This window comes from Poecilia reticulata, chromosome 6 (assembly GCF_904066995.2).
Source record: "Poecilia reticulata chromosome 6, P_reticulata-male-v2, whole genome shotgun sequence".
In the NCBI taxonomy this organism is placed as follows: domain Eukaryota; kingdom Metazoa; phylum Chordata; class Actinopteri; order Cyprinodontiformes; family Poeciliidae; genus Poecilia; species Poecilia reticulata.
In genome coordinates this window covers 10,723,203-10,743,806 of record NC_088835.1, presented here as the reverse complement: position 1 = coordinate 10,743,806, position 20,604 = coordinate 10,723,203, and the positions used below count along the sequence as shown (strand labels likewise).

Here is a 20,604-nt window from a genome sequence, read left to right as displayed (position 1 = left end):
TCTCTGAGAGTTCAACACCACAGTGATGGAATATTCTAGATTCAGGAATATTTAATCTAGGGAAGAAACTGAGACTGTTGTTTACAATTACTAATGATAAAGGCTGAAATGTCAACTCCATAAACCTTTTGACATTGTTTTAAAATAATTGTAAAGCCATCTACTATAAAGGTATCTCTCGCACATTGTCGTGTTAAGGTACAATGGGTGAAAATATATTTAAACGCTGTCGAGTGTGGAAAATAATCTGAATTGTCTAATATCAGTGTCAAAGTTTTGCAAAAAACCACAGATGGAAAATCTGTCACAAAACTCTGTTCAGTGCAGCTTTATTAATGATTGCAACCAAGAAAATGGTTAACTAAAACATTGCATCCAACTGGATGTAAATGCATCTTTAGCTTGCAAACGCTGGCTTCTCTGCAACTCCAACATAATACTTCTGACATAGATTTAAGCTTGTGTACAAATGTCTTACGGTGTGCTGTGACAGCAAGAAAATAAATATGCGGATCTACCCTGCAGAGGCCTTGAACACAGATGTCGTAAGTGTCTGGACCACACGGCGTGCCGTCCACCACGCGGTCCTTCAGCTGATAGTAAGCCATGGTGCCAGCGACCCGGCAAAAGAGCTTACAGCGATCCTTCATTAGTACTGAACAGAAAGAGGAAGGGGAAACGTTAGACTGCCACTAATTGAGCTAATTGCAAACATTGGACCGTGATGCAAAGACCTGGGGGTGAGTTGTGCGATCACAAATTCATAACACCTTTTTCTGCAAACATCAGCAGAGTCCTCTAAGCCACATCTTTGTTTAGCGCTTGGACGAAAGTCAAGTTCTGTCTGACACAGTGCCGTCTCCAGGGGTTGTCTTCTTTGCCTGTATGGTCTCAATTAAACGAGTGAATCACCACCAGTAAATTTACCAGATGGTAATCTTGTGGGTTGTCCATCTTGTCTGAGGTGCAGCTGCGTGAGGTTGCAGCTGTCGGTGGTGGAGGGGGGTTGCTAGTTTGAAAGGGCCGCATGCGGCTTTTACAGCACTTCTGGATACCAACTTGATGTTTTCCATCATCACTTGCAGGGCAGATAGTAGAATTGATGCCATGTCAGGAGAGTACAGTGGACGAGAAGCACTTAATGGGTAGCAGATTCTCAAAAGACAAATGTCAACTGCTTGTTTTGTTTTGTATCTGCTTGTTTTGTGCCTTTAAGCATTTTTTTTAAAAGGCTCACAAGCAGGAAAACAACCCAAGCTCACAAGAAGAACAGTCGAGATGATCAGCTCCCATTTGTGGACACTTTGGGGGAGAACCAGCTTTTGGGTCATCGAAGCGTATGAAATCACAATCCCACCACTCATGGCCTGACTACACATCCAAACAAACTTTTCTATAAGAGTTGCACTCAATGCTCCACAAAAGTTCATTCCTATTAGTTTTTTTCTTTTTATTACTTTTTATTACTTTGATTATTGTCTTGTTATGATCTGTGATAATACTGTTGGTACCTTGATAGCGGTGTCCATTTTTACTTCCATAAACTTCCATCCTACGCTCTTCCTCTGCACATGTGGGTTGCTTTGGGGTCATAAACCGTCCACTCAAATGTCTAATGGTGGTCACAGCAAAATATTGAATTGCTGTGTGAATGTATCCTTAGATAAAGTATTAATAATTTAACACATTTTCCACTAAAACGTCCACCATTTTGTTTAAAACGTGTGAGATTGTTAAAGTACATCTATTTAATTCTATCCTATCACATCCTACACCAATATATTATAAAAATCAAGGTTAATATAAAGAAGCAAAATCCTTAAAGGGATTTGAATGTATTGTAATGTACAAACGGCAAACAGAAGATGGTGGAAAAAACACAACAGCAGATTTTTCATGAGCACCAAAATTAGATTTCAATGCGACAATATCAAGTATGTAATTTGACTGACCGCAGTGTTTGAGTTCAAACTTGCGACATTTGCCCAACGCCTCTTGTTCTGCGAGTGTGTACTCACTGCCACTGTACTTGGGGACCCATCTGACGGAGGGAGGTAGACCGTTGATATTAAAGTGCTTGCCATCAAACTGAGAGCACTGCTCTTCCCGGAAGTCCTTCCTTTCCCGTGGACACGGCTCAGTGTTGCAAGAGCGGAACTTCATCCTGCGGCCCACGCAGAATCTCCCGCCGTTTCTGGGCCTACGACGTTGAAGAATTAAAAAAAATAAATCACAGAAACGCCACTGTGCTGAGCCTGTTTCTGGGGTTTTTTTCTTTCAGATCGTTGTCGACATGTAATGATATAAGATTTCTGTAAGACTTGTAAGGGATTCTTTCTTACTCAGGTTTGTTGCAGTCTCTGGTGGTGCTCCTCGTTCCTCCACCGCACGACCTGGAGCAAACGCTGTAGGGCCCCCAAGGGCCCCACTCTCCATTCACAGGCCGAATGTCCAACTCCTTGTTTATGCACATCCCGTGTTTGCAATACTGCACGCAAAAACACACAAACGGATAAACAGCAATGGCCGTGACTCTTGTCGATATCATCGGAAATTGTGATGAGCACAGCTTGGAAAAGTCGAATCAAAGTAACAGCTTAAAACCAACATTTTATCCTCTTTTAGCTATTGTTTACAGTGTACCCGTTAAGCAACCTCAGTCCAAAAGAGGCGCCCTCACAGGCGATTCACAGCGGGCGCATTTCCCTTTGTGTGAAACCAAATCCCCTCCTGAGTGACTCGGATATCAGAGGGTCCTGTTTGCTGAAAGAATGCAGGACAAGACGGCGTCTGTCTGGGTACGCAGCCCGCCGCCCGCGCACACAGGTGGTGGGCAGTGTCACCGTGATAAGGAAACTCTAGAGTTGTGATAACAAGAGGAACAAAACTTATTACTGGCTCAACATCAGGAACTCTCTTCTCCTGCTCAGATGAGGCAAGCAAACTGATGGGCAATGTGGGAAAATACAACAGCAGCCTCTTTACAGGTTATCTGCTGGTTCATCTTAATTTTTTTCTTTAATTATTATTAATCCTTTTAATGTTTCATTCTACTTGAAATGGACAAAATCACCTTAACAAAGCATTTAAACATGTCTGTCTGTCAGGTTAGTAATCGGTAAACGCACCATACGGTACAGTATGGAAGATGACCAGGTCAAGAAGATTCAGGCACCATCCACGTGGAAACATTTTTTTTCTAAAACACTGTCGGTTTCATAAACACTCGCGTCCACATGGGATCATTTGAAGAAATGTTTTCACCCACAGAGCAAAGGAACGGCAGAGACACATCTGGGATTATAGGCTGGGCTAGTTTTCACAAAAGAGTCGTTTTCACTGTCCACATGAAATTTTCACTCCGGTTGTCTACAAATATAGATAGCTCTATGTGTGTGTGTGTGTTATCTATATCTATGATCAATAAAGTGCTAGTGTCCTACAGAAGAAGAGAGACTTTGACAGGAAAGCTGAATAAAAAACTGAAAAATGTCTTCATCCAATAGAAAATTCGACTTCTTTCACTGAGCAGTTGGATTTTGAAATGTTGTAAGTCCCTTCAAACTTTTAGACTCAAAATGAGAGCCTGCATTATTTGAAAAATATATATATATTGAGACTGTCGTTTTAGCTATGATAGCCACTTTAAACAAATTGCTAAGGTAAGTTGACTAAAATGTCAACTCCTCTGGTTTTTAAAACAGCGGTAAAACTTCTTCTTTTAGGAATAATATAAAAATGTTTAAAAAGACACCAGAACAGGTCCAACACTGGTTGGAATGAATTTTTTGTTTTTTTTTAAAACAGAAAAACTGGAGATCAGATCAGAGATAGGCCACAAACCTCTGATTGGTGCAGCTCTAACTTCCATAATGCAAATTAAAAACAGAAACAGAAATGAGTCGATGCGTCTGCTTTTAGGCAATTAATCTAAGGGAATATCAGGTTTAAGTCTCAGCACAATTACATAACACAATATGTTTTTCTTAAAAATAAAAAATTAAAGACTTACAGAACAATTATAAACAACTAAACACCTCCAAAACATGGTAGTAATGCCTCTTTGTTGAAACCCGGCTTAGTTTTCATATTTGTTATTCAAGCCAGAGGTTGCAATGTCAAAGTGTTAACTCAGCGCACAGGTGTTCAGAGTTGCACAAACAGCAAATGTTTACAAAATCCAGATTTGTTTTTCTTAAAAATGTCTTGACTCGGGTCCTCGGGTCTTGAGCCAACAGGAGATGCAAATCTCAGGCGCTGATAATTTGGTTGGAGCGCTATCTATCTGGATCCACAGCGGTAATTTATCAAGAGGTGCTGACAAGAAAGTGATGAATTATCCATGTGAATAGTATAAATGGCTTCCATACAGCGAAAAGGCAAACAGATGCATTTATTTGTTGGTTGAGCAACAACAGGAAAGAAAAAAGCATTAAGAAGAAAAAGGTGCCATGGATCTGTTTGCATCTTTTCTTGCGGCAGTAGATTAAATTACGCAAGTATTTTTTTTGCAATTTTCTCCTGCATTTGCTAAATATTTGAATTTATTAACTCAAGCTCAGTGCACCATCATGACTGACAGCGTTAAGATCCTCGTCTTGGCTCTGATTGGTTGTTTCTGATTGGGAGCGGTGCATTTCTGCACATCACAGGAGAAGGAAGAGGAGATTGATTTTTTTTCACAGATTACCCGTCTCGTACTTTTTAACAAATATGCAAAAGTCTGTTTTTGTAAATACTACATGCGGAAAGGCGCATAAATGTTTGTGGAGATTGTGGGATAGTAAAATCACATTTTAAAGTAAGTTTGCAGCAGTTTTTTTTTTTTGTTTCCCTGGGTCCCTTCCCCCCCCAAACAAACTTAGTGACTCGCAACCCAGACCGTCGCATCTCTTGCATGCATTTCGACCCATCCCCCCTTATCCTCGTAATGGGAAATTGCCAAAGCCACGTAGAGACCACCACAGAGCAGCCAGGCAGTGAGACCCAAGGACCTGTCAAGCACAAGGAGGACTGTCTGTCACGCAGCACCAAAAGGCTGTCTAAGCCTCTGAGGCATTCCTCTATCCCCGCTGACAGCCTGTTTACAGCCATTTTGTGTGGCTTGAAAAGGTGATGTGGGAAGGAGGGAGAAAGAAAATAAAAAAGGAAGAAAAGGGGGCAACAGAAAGGGAAAAAACATCTGTGAGAGGTGATGTATGCGAATGCGAGCATGTGAACGAGTGTGAGTGTACGCAGGATCGAATGTGCGTTAGAGGGAGGGCGCGAGTGAATGCTGAAGGGGGTCCTGAGACATCTGGGGGCCATGCGCACTTCCAATTAGCCTCCTTCTAAAAAGAGGCGCAAACACGCTTTAAAAACACAGAGGTGGCAAAGTTCAAACTGCCGTTACGGGTACGATTCGGGGAAAGGTTGTCAAACTTTGCTTAAAGTTTGATGTGTTGTGAGACATTTGAAGGTCCTGTGGGAGAAGCACACACAGCTGCGACAAGCATGTGTTTGAAATCAGGAACTCGACTCTGCCTCACCAACACATGGCAATATGTGCAAAATCAGAGTGAGATTTGGTCCATCCTTCCCTGTCCTGTTGGCAAATATGCAAACAATTTTGTCACTTGTTTCTTTGCTAAAATTCTAAGCGTTTAACCCAACCTCAACCCTCGAAAGAGCGGCTACATAGATCCTTCATGCAGCACAGAGAGCAACTAGTAGAACAGCGTCAATGGAGCTCTTCAGCTTGCCGCTTTGGAAGCAGTCTGTAATTGTCAGGAAGCTACGGCAGAGAGCACCTTATTTCGAAGCTAAAGCCATACATCATCGCAGGAATGAGAAGGCGGCGAACCCCGCTCTTTCATTTTAACACGGCCGTTTCCAAAAGACATCACCTTTCATGTTGTTGTGTTTTTTCTCCCGGCTGTGAACAGGGAATTCACAGCTTTAACCTTAACCTCTTGGCATATGTGTCCGAGCGTTGACGGCAAGCCCTCGGTCAAATCAAAAATAACTGGAGCCACCGATCAAAGTGGGAGACTACGGACCATCACAGCTGCTTTCCAATAAGCCACCATTCACTTTTACATATGTTAGGACTTGACCTGAAGGTGGGAGGTGATAGGCAGGGATTCTCTAAGGGACCCTGCTTGGGTGGAGACTGGACATAATCCAAGTGACAGCTGTTATTTCAAAGTGCATTTACGCCGGCTGACAGCTCTGGCTTTCCTTATTGCCCGTCAGATACATTTTTTTGTAGCGGAAAGACAAGAGGAACAGTAACGCACAGAGGAAGGCAAGAGAGAACCGACGGCGACCCGAAGCAAGCTCATCTTTTCTCACGTAGCCTCATTTCCTGTCCTGTTTGTTGCTACCTCTCTGTAATCCCTCCGTGCCGCACACCTTTTAAAGAAACGCAGAGGGTGTCATTAGTGGGAATGAGTAGTTTGGCTACATCAGCTGTTCCACTCACGTGCACTTCAGGGCTTTACTTTTACTGCTAGTGTGGCTTGCTTATAATCATCCCTGTACAACCAGCAAGAAACTAACACCTGTAATTTTTTTTAAAGCTAGAAGCCTAAATATACATATATCGAAACGGACAGAAAGAGAATTAGATTTCTATGCTAAAAACATGCACATTTAAAATATATGTACCTGCAAATTGGTATTGGGGGTAAGGTAGACTGATCCACCAAGAGAAGTCTTAGAAATGCAAATACAGGCAAACCTGCTCTGTAAGAGTACCTTCTAAATCGCCCATTTTGATTGAAAGGTGGGGGGGCACTTTCTGCGCTCTGTGGCAAAAGCTGGGAGGTACACCAGGACCAGAGCGCAAGGCCCAACAGGCTGAGGAAGGGCCCAGTTCAATGTGCACACTATAAACCTGGCTTAAATACCTCAACGACGATCGCTGGAATGAGGAACAGGTGATTGTCATTACCTAAGCGTGCTGCAGCTTCGGGGTTAGCTGAGGGAAAATGGCTTAAATGACATAGAGTGTACAAAGAAGAAGCAACAGCGGCAGGAGCAATAACCGAAGAGAGCAAAACCAACAAACATAAAACACAGGATTTCGGTCAAATTACATAATTAACAAAAAAATACAAAATCCTATGATGCCCAATAGATTATGGTGATTACATTTAATACTTTCTGTACACTGGACACCCTGGTTTTTTTGGGTTTTTTGCTCAGTACTGCTGATTCTTTTACAGAAGTGCAATTCCAAATTGAACAGTACTTCACAGCATATTTTGTGTTGTTTCTTACAAAGATGGTGGATGCTGTCTTTTACAATTTACAGAGTGAACTGGAAACCCCTTGAAAGACGATGTACAATCTTTTTAAACACAGATCTTAACAGCCATCGTCAAAACCTCAATTTAGATACAAATCTCTACAAAAGATGAAAGGCAAAATTCAACAAATTGAAACCTGACACCACAACCTGTCAGAGTGACAGTTTTATTCAAATCTACTGTATAGATGGTAGAAACATAAACTATTTCTTTTTCATTAATGTAAAAAAAAAATTTTTAAATAAGAAATACCATAAGTTATTTTAATATTACAGGGATTATACTGTATGTGCATGTTTTTCAGCCTGCTCTCATTTTCCTGTCAATCTGTAATTGTTAGCAGGAGAATGTGCCCCCTATTCAATAGCGGCCTATTCATAACTGTAACACATTATACTGTAATCATACAAAATCATGTCTCCGCTTCCACACAGCCGGCCATGAAAGCTGCTCTCAGCGACTACCGGACACAATAATGCCATCAGCAAACTCAGCGGCGGCTAAAACAACAATCCTCTTGTTAGGCCAAATCCACAGATATGTCTGTGATGACGGCGAATCAAAGCAGCAACATCCTGCAAATATCCAGAGATTAGCTGCAAGCGACACCGATGTCAGTCGCACGACTCCGAGGTCTCTAACAAGAGCGCGCGCCAAAGCTACACGCGCAAAGAACATGTCACATCTGGACTGATGTTCGACAAACGTTTCGAGGTGCCAGAGGAATCTCTGGCCAACTTTCTCATCAACAGACTGCAATTAACTGTCGATTAATGATTTATTAATAAAATTAGTCCCACTCGATTAATGACGAACATCCTAAAAAAGGCGCCGATGGTCATCCTCAAGCAGGACGAGTCGATACAGAATTAGACATGGCTGGAAACGGGAAAGAGAAACGGTCCAAATGGAGTCCGGCGCGGGACGCAAGATGCGTTTTATGCGGCTCTCTATCGAAATGTAAATACTAGAAAAGGTCTTAAAGTTTCACGTTAAATAGCTATTACTCAACCAAGCGGGAACTTCTGATACAAAAGTTATCGATGAGCTACGAAAACAAGGATGTGATGACCAAAGAGCAGAGGGCATGACACAGAAGATACAAAGAGACACAATGCCAATAGGCACAATTGATTTTGAGGAATGTCTAACTTTAATAATGTGAGAAAAAAACACAACTATCTGTTTATCCAGTTGGTATTTAACACAGTTGACAAAAAAAAATTGCTTCTTTTTTTAAAATTCAGCATATCAAAAATGTTGACCTTCATGTTATGGAAAGAGTCAGTCTTCAGGCTTCCACAAAAACAGCAGTTTATCAATTAACCATTAGTCACTCAATAAGAGCAGTCAACTTTAGATCAACTCATTGATAACTATATAATTCAGTCATTAATAATCTAATACTATATAATAGCATGGCAAAATGCAGAAAGGTTCAAAGGGTTTAGGTGTGCTGGCTAAGTGCTCTTAAACTGTTGCTAAATGAAATGGAAAAATATATATACATTATAGCTGAATCCATTCATGTATATTTGTACACAAACACAAAGAATCACTCTCAGCAGCGAGAGCATCTGAAAAAGCGAAGGCCTAGTGGGTTAATAGACGAACGAGAAAGGACGAGGGGGGGGGGGGGGGGGGGGGTTGAGGTGGTGGTGGGGTGGTGTCTGTATTTATAGACAACAAGTGATGGGATGCTCTCATTAGAGCGTGGCCCACTGAGTAAGATCACAGACACGCCGCCGAGAGGTCATGTGACCGCATTTCACACTCCAGCGCCCTGTGAAAGCAACAGAAAGGGAGCAGGTTCTGGAGGAAGGAGAAGAAAAGACCGTCGGAGATGAAAGAGGAGGAAAGAGGGCGAAAACTACAACTGAACTCTGACTGTGCCTGATGCCCCTTTGTAACTAAGCAGTGTACAAACAAACTGTTTTTCAGCCCTCTGTCGTTTAGAGGACATGCCTATGTCCTTCTATTTGGGCTTTGACCTCAATTACCCAATGCGGTCACAAATTCGTTTCATAACCCGTTGGGACAAAACCACTCTCCCCGGGCGACCACGGCTCAGGAGGTGAAGTCCATTCAGACGTGTTGCTTTTTATAACGGAGTGTGTAATCGCTTTGAATGACGCCACTGTATTGTTCTAGTATGGGCCGCAAAGATGATTTTGGACGAGGATCTGGGGAGTCGAGAGACAATTTCCGGTGTTATTGTAGTCCCCCCCCCCCCCCTAATAGAGGCCAAAGTTGTAATCCTCCACATATCACACCAGAAGCCAACAAACTGACCCATACATGTAAAGTCTCAAACCTGAAAATGTCTTTTTTATTATTATTATTATTATTATTATTATTATTATTATTTTGTTTTAGAGAAAAAGGAATGGAGTGTCTACTGCATTATCCTTTGGTAAAATGCAAGCACAACTTCTTACAGCTTTGTTTCATCAATGCCTATTTGCCTGAAACTCCATTATAATGGTCGCATTAAAGGAGCGAATGACTAATAGCTGTCCTAGAGGCTCCTGCGACATGATGTTTAGACGGAGGCCCATGCTTGGAAAGTTTGAAATGATCCACACTCTCTAGTTTCAGATGAAGAACTGAAGAAGTGCTCAAAGCATGGAATATCGCTTTATAACCTAGCTGCGCTTTAAATGTCTTCTTAACTTTATCCCTGACCTGTCTGGTGTGCACGTTGATGTTCATGTTCCTGTTTGTCGAACAATGTTCTCGAACAAACCTCAATCAGATTAAAGCCCCTGTACTGATCTGTACTGCCAGATCTTCAGCCTTCAACTTAAAAGCTGCATCGAGTTTGAAGAAATGTCTCAGTCGTGCCTGCTGCTAGCATGTGCTTGTTCTAAATGAAAATGAGCGCTTTCTTCTTTGATTTCCAATTTTGACTTCCAATGATTCACTTCCTGCTAAAGAGCCCCCTAGTGGTTGAAGAAAAATCCACAGAAAAGCCGCATCGGGCTATAAGCCGCATGGTTGTATTTTCCTTCCACTTCACAACTATGCATTACTTTTGGTCTCTATCTATCAAATAGATCATCAATAAAACATACCAAAAGTTGTGGTTGTAACTGGTCAAAATGTAAACAATTCTGAATACCTTTTCTAGGTCAAGAAGGACAAAACATACCAGCAGAGTAATGCAAAAAAAAAAAAAATAGTCCAGACAGATGTATAGAACAAAGTGGCACAAAAGAACCAGGAAGACCCGTTTGAATGTGTTGGATTATCAGAGCGTGCAGGCCTCAGGACGAGAACAATCGCACTCGCAGACACACAGGCCCATCACACAATAACACCACATTAAAGAGCGCATGTATGGACAGGTGAGTGCTGGTGTAGGGTCTCTTTCAACCCGCGCTACTTCAAACACCACCTTGCATGAAGTTGAAACCGGGGCCTCAGCGCCGCAAACAAAGGTGGTGCCACAGCTGACACGAGCACAAAGAGAAGATAAATACGTAGAAGAAGGAAAAAATGGATGTGAAAGATTTTAAACTTTTTAAACATTTCCTGCTTCAAAGTTGCTTCGGTTTTCACTTTTAGATCAAATGGGGTTAAATTTTTTCTTAATTTTTTCTTATAAAAACGCAGGGAAGATAATTGTAGCTCTGTTTACGGTTCCGTACAACTTCATTAAAACCAAATAAATAATATGCTTATTATGCAACTTAAAATGTTAAGAAAAAATAAAAAGAATAAAGAAGGGGGGAAACAACAAAGCCCCCATAAAATAAGAGGCTTGCGTAGCTTTAACAACTATTCGTATCCCTCACAAAGAAGTGTAAAAAAATTGTTTTATTGGAGCAGTATGATGCCCTGCGACAAACTGGCGACCTGTCCAGGGTGTACCCTGCTTCTCGCCCGGTACGCTAGCTGGAGATGGGCACCAGCAACCCTCCCGACCCAACTGAGGGACAAGGGTGTACGAAAACGGATGGATGGATGGATGGATGGATGGATGGATGGATGGATGGATGGATGGATGGATGGATGGATGGATGGATGGATGGATGGATGGATGGATGGATGGATGGATGGATGGATGGATGGATGGATGGATGGATGGAGCAGCATAATTTCACGCTACACTACTAGAACGATCCTGTAATTTGATTAGAGAAAAAAAGATTGCTTTTTAATAATTTGTGTGTGCCATCCCTATTATCACTCCTGTGACACAAATGTAACCAAACTGTGACGTTTTAATTTATGCTTTCCCTTTTTAAGTGTCTAGAAACGTATTAATTAACACTCCATGACTCACCGGCTCCCCGAGAAACTTTCTTCAAATAAGAAACGTAAGAGAACATGTAATTTAAGTCAGATAGATGTTTGCGTATCTCATGAAAAGACTACAAAGAATAATTTGTAAGCCCAAACTTTCAACTGTGGAAGGACGAGGAAATCCCCACAACTTACGTTTGGAGAACCGCAGCAAAGAGGTTAAATCTTGAGGCTGCTAAGTGTTAAAGGGGCAGTGCTATGTGTTTTCCAGGCACATAAAGCCATTTCATAGCAATATCGAGTAACTATGTCAACTTCACTTGTTAAAAAGATGGTATACATATCTCAAACATGACTTAAAAGAAATTGTACTTTGTAATTTATAGCAAAATATAAATGTAATATTTATTTTCCATTGTGAAATCATCAACATTCTAGAGAAAAAAGTGGTGGACCCAAACATTTTAACATGTTTCACCTTGTATGCATCTCAATTACCTTTTTCTTTTACCTATAAACAGACTACAAAATTGCCACAAATCAAATGCATTTTTTTCCAGTTGTATGTTCCGGCTTTTTCTGACTCCCCTTGTCAATGTAAATGACATTGCTCATAAATTAACATTTATCCTTTACCCAGCAAAGGTGATCAGTTTAGTTTTCATTTGATCACAACACAAAAACATTTTATTTATAGTATTAGTGTGTAAGCTCTTTGCTTTTAATATAATTTCACCCGACAAACAAACAAACTACATAAACCGAGATGTGAAAAATAAAAAAAGTCCAGTTCTGTGATGTGCATTACCCTTTAACAAAACAAGTTTGCCCATTTAACTGAAACCAATCAGCAGCTGAAGATCATTCATCAGTAAGAACATCAATCCCAGTCAGCTCCGAAGAGGTTGAGAGGTTGTTTCTTCATATGGAAACCACTCAGGTCCACTAAACTCTCTGTTTCTCCCACATACAGAATGAGATGAGAACGGAGAATTCAGTCCAGGCACATTACTGTTTAGACTGGTTGTTGCAGTTGGATTAAGATGTCAGCCATCCCCCGTTAACTCCTCCTTGGTAACCTGGGCAGATCCAGGCCCTAACATGGCGAGGAGGGAGATGAAAGGATATGAAACGTAACGTGGGCTCAGAGCGCAAGACTCATAAAGGCCAAGAGGTTAAGAAGAGACGAGAGGAGTCCTTCCCTCTTCCTCTGACCTCCATGCACGCTCCAAATGCTAACACCAGCCCACCATGTGCAGAATCACTGATGTTACGTCCATCGTGAGACCGCTGGCTCACCCAATCACCTGCCTTTTAGAGAGGTCACAGGTTCAAAACAAGGTGGCTCAACTGTGAACAGCGGGCGGTATGGTCTTTTAAAACAATCCATCCTCCCTCCATCAGTGTGTCTTTCATTTCTCTCTCTCTCTCTCTCTTTTTTCTTTCACCCCAGCCCCGCCGCCTTCTACTTCTGGCTTTCCCATCCATGTACACTCAGAGAGCGACCCACCTACTCAGCTCTGATTAGCATACGGTCCCAGAGCGAGGAGAGCATGCGGGCTAAGGGCAGGTGAGGGGGACCCTTTAACAACACAGGATGGGAAAGCTTCAAGTTTCTAACTCTCATCATCCCCCGACTTCCCTTACATCGGTTTCTGCTACCAGAATGCAGGCGGTGGAGTAATGTATAATAAATTATTCCATTTTGTTGGTAGAAACAGAGAACCGGAGAGGTAGTTAGGAGTTTGAAACGTCTTTTCAAGGAAATTCTGGCATGCGTCAGCCCTGCAATTTGCTTGAAACGCAACCAGGCTCTCTTCGGTAAAGTAACAGAATGATTAACGACGAAAAGCATTTGAAACTTCGCCATCCCGCATCGGATCGTCCTGCGTTTTCGCTTATTCTGAGATACAGATGTTTTTCAATCAGTGTGCAAAAAAGGAAAGAAACTTCAGAAGTGAGGCCATTTTAAAAGTGTTCAAACCTCTTGAACTCTTTACATTTCTTTTTGAAAATTTAAATCTCAACAGGATTTGTATTGATAGATGTGAAGAGGAAGGAAAAAGTTGAAACTAATTCATCAATACTTTTTTTTTAATCACTGTATATCAACCTGTTTCAACTAAGCAAGAATTGTGGCGCAGCAGGCCATGCAGTGTGGCGTGTTTATTAAAACCTGCATGCTTCAAACATACAGAATGACTTACCATTCCATGACCGCACTCGGTCCCGTCGGCCAGGGGCATGTGTTGTGTGCGACAGCCTTTGTGGTCCCCCTCTGCACTCGTACACCATAACCTTTTGCACTGTTTCTGTGGTAAAAAAATAAAAAAGTTAACTGTATCAATAAAATCTGGATTGACAAGAGGGGAAAATCTCTACTACTGTGACAATTTTCTAAAACTTACAGATCTGATCTTGGAGCTTTTAGCACCTGATGAGTTTTGCTAGAGTTGTGGAAACACAGGACTTTATTTAGTGGTTTTGAGTATTAGGTTTCTGTTTGACTTTAGTGTGTTTTGGACTTTGGTGTTCATGTCCATTTTTTGCACTTAGTGGTGCTACTGCTTTACATTTTTCTGTGTTTCTCTGGATTTCTGTTTATTTTATTTTTGGTTATCTTTCCCTCTGTGGTTTTGTAACTCTTGATTGTTTTGTCAAATTTAATCTCAATCACAAGCCTGCCTTCCTCCTGTGTGCGTTTAGCCTCTCCATGAAGCTCAAAGAGGAGAAACTTCATCCTAAAGCTAAAGTTTGCATCCTAAAGTGCGAACTTTAGCTTACTCAAAATTATGTATTATTATTTATTAATTCCACCAAATACAAATTTTAAGTACAATCACCTTCAACATGGTTAAATCCCACTCAGAATATGCATCGAGATCTGTGTTCAAAATGAAACGGCCTGCAGAGTCTACAAAGGAGAAATCATAAATATTCCTATTCCATCACTCCTGTGAGAAAATCTCCTATTGAATTTGTGATTGTTTAAAATCGTTGTAATGTCTCTGCCTGTTATTGCTTCTCAACGAATAACAATTATCTTCTCTGGTGCTCATTGTGACGTCAGTCATCAGTTCTCTTTGTCTCTTTGAAATATCAGTTTTCTTTCTTGTAATGCCTCGTAAACTCCATCTGTCACAATTGCTTTAGAGTGAAAGAAGAAATTAATTGCTGTAAGTACACAGTTAAACCCGTCTTTTGTCATACCCCTGGGGGAGAAAGTCCACTTGATAAATGAACCGTGTATAAAGAATTTTTGACAAAAATGTAAATAAAACAATTTCTTTTCCCCCTCTTCATGTAGACATTCTTTTTACATCGTTTAGTAAAAAGACGAGACAAGGGAAAATGAGTCGTCAGAAACGTTGCTGAATGGAAGTTATCTAAAATTTAAACCTGCCCAGAATCACATGTATAACTTGGGCTTAATTTTACTCCTTCTGATGTCCTCATCGATTTTTAAAAATGTTTTTTTATATACGTCGACTTACCATATAGGGGCAAATTTGGGAGCCAGGCCCAAACATCAGCTCGCACTGTTTGTTGGCGTTGTATATCTGGCCAGGCAGGAGTGTGGGAAGCTCATACGTTCTGCCGACGGGCTCATCCAGCAGGCACTCCCCGTATCCAGTGCTGACAGACGAAAAAAAGTGTGTATCAAAGAAAATGAAACAGAAAAGCACTAAGCCTCACCATAGTTACCACGAAATGTACACTCACTGGGCAATTTCAAGGTAATACAGTATTTCATGAGCCTAAAAAGGTTGAACATCTCAGTGTCATCTCTGTCATAAAGGCAAAGTAAACATGTCTGTGGGTGGTCTGGACGGCTACCTAAAGAGACTAACTCCTTGGAGTCTGTTGGTAAATATTGTCTCTATTAATATATGACATCACTTAGAAAACTGGGTCAAAACGGACTTTGGCAGCAGAATGAACAGGATCCTAAAGGCATTTTTTTTTAAGCTGAAACCTGCCAACTACAGTCATTTAGAATCCCAAAGCAACTTGACACAAGTTAAATCAATTTGTGAATATTTCTGTATAATAACGGATTGTACTGTAAAGCAGCTCCACCCTGAGCCACAAGGTTAGGAACAAAGAGACGACAAAAGCACAGCTGGACCGAACGTATGCGCGCCAGGCAGCCTGCATGTAAAGCCATCAGCCTTCGCGGCCGTGAAAAGGCTCCCATCAAACATGTCGGCAAAGTGAGCCGAGCCACAAAGGACCTCTTCTTTTTTTTTTTTTTTTTTTGTTTACTTTTGGGGGGGGAACAGAAAAAAAAAAAAAAGAGGAAACTCTCCGATGAGACGTGAATAGATGTGTAATTACACAACATGTCTGCACTGCTCTGACAATCTCATCCTGGATTGAGCGGCTAAAACACCTGCTCCACAAAGCAACCAGCTGATGTGACAGGCCAATAATTATACGGGATTATCCGGGGTTACAGTCACTTTGTTTCTTTGCCCTTTCATTTCCAGCAGCGAGGTATGACACTGCGGCGTGCGAAGCCTGCCAGCAGCAGGAGCGGCTCTCTATACGAAGAGGACAGCGGCGGCGAAACGTACCGTTAATGGAAAATAAAGGGCAGCTTGTTGAAGACCCACGCAGGCCTTTCCATATCGGAGCGTCTTTCAGCGGCTAATCATCTGAGTGTCCTGACCCATGTGATTATTACAACCAGGACCATCGGAGACAGAAGGGGTCATTGTGATCGTTTTTCAAGGGAAATATAAACATTTTTTTTCTTTTAAGAAATCTCTGTTTCTGAGACTTCAGTCTTAGTTCATTTACGAAATTGCATAGAGACTCCAAGTGTCCGTCACATGAAGCTAAACGGCAGCAGGTCGTGCGTACGAGTAAAAACAAAGATGCACCAAAAAAATAAAAATTGGTAGAAACCAGCTGGATAGAAAATAAAACAAAAATTGTGATCTTTTTATTTTTCTAGGTCAGAGCATGTGCCATACTTGAGCACTATCAACTTGTACTATAACACTCTTCGTTGCGGATGCTGCTACTGAATGAAGAAGACATAAAAGCACAAAAGCTGCTTTAATGAAACTATTTTCCAGATCGGAACATAAGCTGTTTATTTAGTCTGCTACAGCAGAGAGATACACTTTGTAGGCCACTGATCATTTTCCTCGGCCGCTAGCTTATAACATTTGCTGTTTTGGTCATTTTATACCAAATGTTTTGAAAACTAGCTACAGTATATGCAGTAGCTAGGTGGGCAACAGTCTGAGATTGATGGCTTAAATCAACAAACACAGAGCCAGAAAATTAACAAACAGCTTCATTATTTTTGATGTGGCCCCTTAGTAGTGCTGAGATACAGCAGAGACACTTTTCATCCACTTCCAGGTGTGAGAACCCGACACACGTGATTACAGCGTAAGCGAGACAAAGAGAGGGAGAAGAGGAATCCTTTGGCCTGTGAGGAGAAAATGTTGAATAGGTAGAGAAGACCAGAGTTGAATTGGCTCTTTATTGCCAAAACACTGATGCACTTGACCAGGTCAGCCCGCTGAGCAGAAGTGGTACTGTAGTAGAAATGATGGGAGGAATCCATGTTCCCTTATTGTTGGGTTGAGAAAAACCCAGCGGGCTTTTCCCACCATACGGGGCAGCTTCTCTCTGTTCGTACCTACATTTTACACTTTACTGCAATATCGGAAAAAAAATTTGAATAGTTAGAATGTGCGCTTCATGTAAGATTAAAAGTATCCTTTGATCAGGTGTTAAATATACTTTTTGGTGTTTTCTTATTGGTCTGATGTAATATTGTAATCTTAAGCATTGCTGGATGTGCAAAACCCTCATAAACAACACAGATAAAAATGTGAAAACACCAATATGCGTCTAATAATTTATAAACCGTGTTTCCCTTAGTGAGTTGTGGTTCTGAAATACATGATAATATTCCAATTCATCGAATATGACTGCATGCAGTGCATCTGGAAACTATTCACACTGCTTTTCACGTTTTGTAGTACCACAGTCGAAATCACGTAAATGTGACTTCTTTGTTTTCTAATTTCAATAAATTTGCAAAAAAATAAATAAATCTCAAAAACCTTCTTCTACATTGCTTTTAAGTGTACATTTGTTTGCAGAATTTTTGGGAAAGATAAAAAAAAGTTATACAATTTGGAATAAGGCTCTAACACAACAAAATGTGGAAAAAGTGAAGTGCTGTGAATACCTTCTTGATGCACTGTTTGTGTTTTTCTTTTCCTGAAACACTTTTATAACGCACCAGAAATGGAAAGAAAAAAGTAAGAAACATTAAAAAGGGATTCGCCTTCACTTTTTTTGGCTGACTGCTCAATGCTAAGGTCATCGCTGACTGGAAACTATGCAAAGCGCGACTCCAAGTGAGGCAGCGCCGAACTGGTCCGGTCTGTGCACTGAAGATGCATCTGTTCAACCAGAAATAAGGCTGTTCTTTGTGAGAACGGGCCTCCGCAATTACCAGTGGAAAAGCAAGGGAGGATGGATGAAAGGGTCATGTTGAGGGAGGATCTTACAACAACTGGCATTTCCCATTTGAAAGGGGAAGTCCTTTTTAGCGGGATCGCTGACCACGCTGCAGGCGAGGAGTGACCGAGCGGGAGGCTAGCGAGAGCCCAACGTCCCGTCTGAGTGAAGAGATGGCTGAAGGAGTAGATTTATGTCTCAGGTCAGCTGAGGCAGAACTCCTGCCCCCCGATTCCCCCAGATTCAAACAGGAAATACTCTTTCAACACCAGGCAATAACAACTCCGCACGGTTTATATTGCGCCGACCTGTCTTTAAAGTTCTGACGGAGACATAGGACCTATTTGTGTTGTGGGCTACGTCACGAGAGAAGCTGCTGCCAAAAGAGTGAAGAATGGTGCTCTTTCTGCTTCCTGAGAAAACCGGTGCTTTGAAAAATACTTCATACCCCTGAACGTTGTCCCGTTTTTTTGTTGTTGTTTTTCATGTTACCACCGTAATTGTCCGTGTGTTTCATTAAGATTTTACGCAACAGCTATTAGTTAATTAATATCAAATTTTTCCATGGAAATGTGAATGGGACCGTTTCCCAGCTGGTGTTAAAGGAAAGTCTCCCCGCAGCATGATGCTCCCACTGCCATGTTTTACCATGCAGGCCGACAACCTCAACTCTGGTTTGGTCTGATTGGAGCAACTTGGCTTACAGGTTTCTCCGTGTCGCCCCCGTGACTTGTGGGAAAGTTTACATGGAGCGTCTTAAGCCTTTCTTTAAACAGGGGCTTTCTTCAGAGCACTGTGAGGATTCCTAGGCTTTTGATGTTTTATAACCGAGCCTCGCTTTAAACTTCTCCACTTTATCTCTGCCTACGTCTGCTGGGCTCGTTGTTCTTCGGGATGCAGTTCGTACACCACAGATCTCAAACAAACCTCTGAACAGCTGTATTTAAACTGTTAAAATCAAACACAGATGGGCTTTTTTTTTTTCTTAAATAATTAGGTGATTTCTGAAGGAACTTGGCTGCAGTGGGGGGAGTTTTCTAGTGGTTCTTATCAGAGCAAAAAAAAAAAAAAAAGAGAGCACAATGCAAACCCACATTAAAGTTTCAGAATTGGTCTATAACAGCAGGTTGAAACTCTTGTGGAACAGTGTATTCATAAAACTCCCATGAACAAAACTGTTAAAATATGAACAAACTGCTGTCTGCATTTGATCACCTGCTTCATTTTGAACATGTTTGCACATTGATGTAATTTGGCAGTATACAGACAAAAACAGCTTTGTTAGAATAATGTTATCTTGCTACGTGTCCCTTCATTGTCTAAAGGGCCCCGGACCGTGAGATTGACAAACGTGATCTATAAGATCCAGATAGAATAAATGAGGTTTGTTGAGAGCAAAAAACCCCCCCAAAAAAGCAGAGAAGCCAAATGCACCCACTCAAGAAACTCTGTGATGTATTTGCGGCTGCACTTGGACCACGACCACGGGTTGGTGTCGTAGTTGAGGGTGGGAGCCATGACGTGATACTGGTGCTTCATGCCCGCCTCTCTGCACTTGGGATTGTCGTCATGAGGCATGTTGAACCTGAAGCACAGAGCAGGGAAAGCAGGGATTAGAAACACGTCTCAAAGGTCTCGTTGAAACTAGAGCGATCCGTTTATCAGGAGAGATACTGTTACCATGCAGCTCACACACCTTTTCTCCTGTTTTGTTTTGAGGGTTTTTCCCCACAAATAAACCTTCTTACTTTCCTTTCCTAAACATTTAAAACTTTTTTACTTCTTGCCTCTTTAGTGCAACTTTAACTGGCCAGTAGGGGGAGCTACTTTTAATGCAAACTGTCACTTTGCATCGATCAGGATCGATTAACGTCACTACGCTGGTGAGAACCACCTCCAGCTCACCCCTCGGAGGCCAAAGCTCACCACCTCACATTCTCAAAGGGCTTAAAAGCAGGGAAGAGGCAGGAACACACAGACGCACTACGGACCGAAGATCTGTCTTATCCTGCAGTTTTCCCCACAACCCAGGAGCACTCAGAGAGAGCGACATACTTATATTTATACACACAGGAATCCATGCAGCTGTATGATGTCTCGCATGTTTACAACAGGATGTGGGCCAGCGAACGTACAGTACGGACTCTGGTTCTGTCGCTGAGGGTCACACGGCCACGAAAACAAGATCCAGCTCGACTGGCATGAGGCCCACCCTGCAGGGGCCGAAGGCCTGAGGGCAAACGCCCAACAAACTATTAAGCTTCCGGCACAGTCAGCTCTGCGCACGCAAACGGGGCTGCTGCTGGAAAACACTAACAAAATCATACCTGCCCTGAACGGGAGCAGCAGGTAAACTCCAGCGATTAAAGATAATGAATATTTCCTGGTATCAACAACAAGAGGATAACGAATAAAGTTTTTTAATCCTTTTATCATATTGTGTCATGTTATAACCAGCTGGGCCTTTTGAAGTCATGGATACGTTTTGATTTATCTGTTCTAGGGCTGGGCGATGTGGCTTGAAAATGAAATCTCTGAATTTTGCAAACCAGGTCTGATTTCAGTGTTTAAT

The 20,604-nt window shown here is 41.7% G+C and overlaps 1 protein-coding gene across 3 annotated transcripts in view; it reads right to left on the bottom strand.

The window, feature by feature from the left end:
• Nucleotides 1–20,604, bottom strand: part of LOC103465836 (A disintegrin and metalloproteinase with thrombospondin motifs 20) — a 103,894-nt gene that overhangs the window by 55,933 nt on the left and 27,357 nt on the right. For all 3 annotated transcript variants that reach the window (XM_008411017.3, XM_081607866.1, XM_017305348.2), the window contains 6 exons: nt 19,471–19,617; nt 15,035–15,176; nt 13,748–13,852; nt 2,343–2,488; nt 2,019–2,200; nt 519–655 (listed from right to left, as the gene is read on the bottom strand). In XM_008411017.3, coding sequence (XP_008409239.1) covers nt 519–655; nt 2,019–2,200; nt 2,343–2,488; nt 13,748–13,852; nt 15,035–15,176; nt 19,471–19,617 — 859 coding nt within the window. The remainder of the gene's footprint in view (nt 1–518; nt 656–2,018; nt 2,201–2,342; nt 2,489–13,747; nt 13,853–15,034; nt 15,177–19,470; nt 19,618–20,604) is intronic.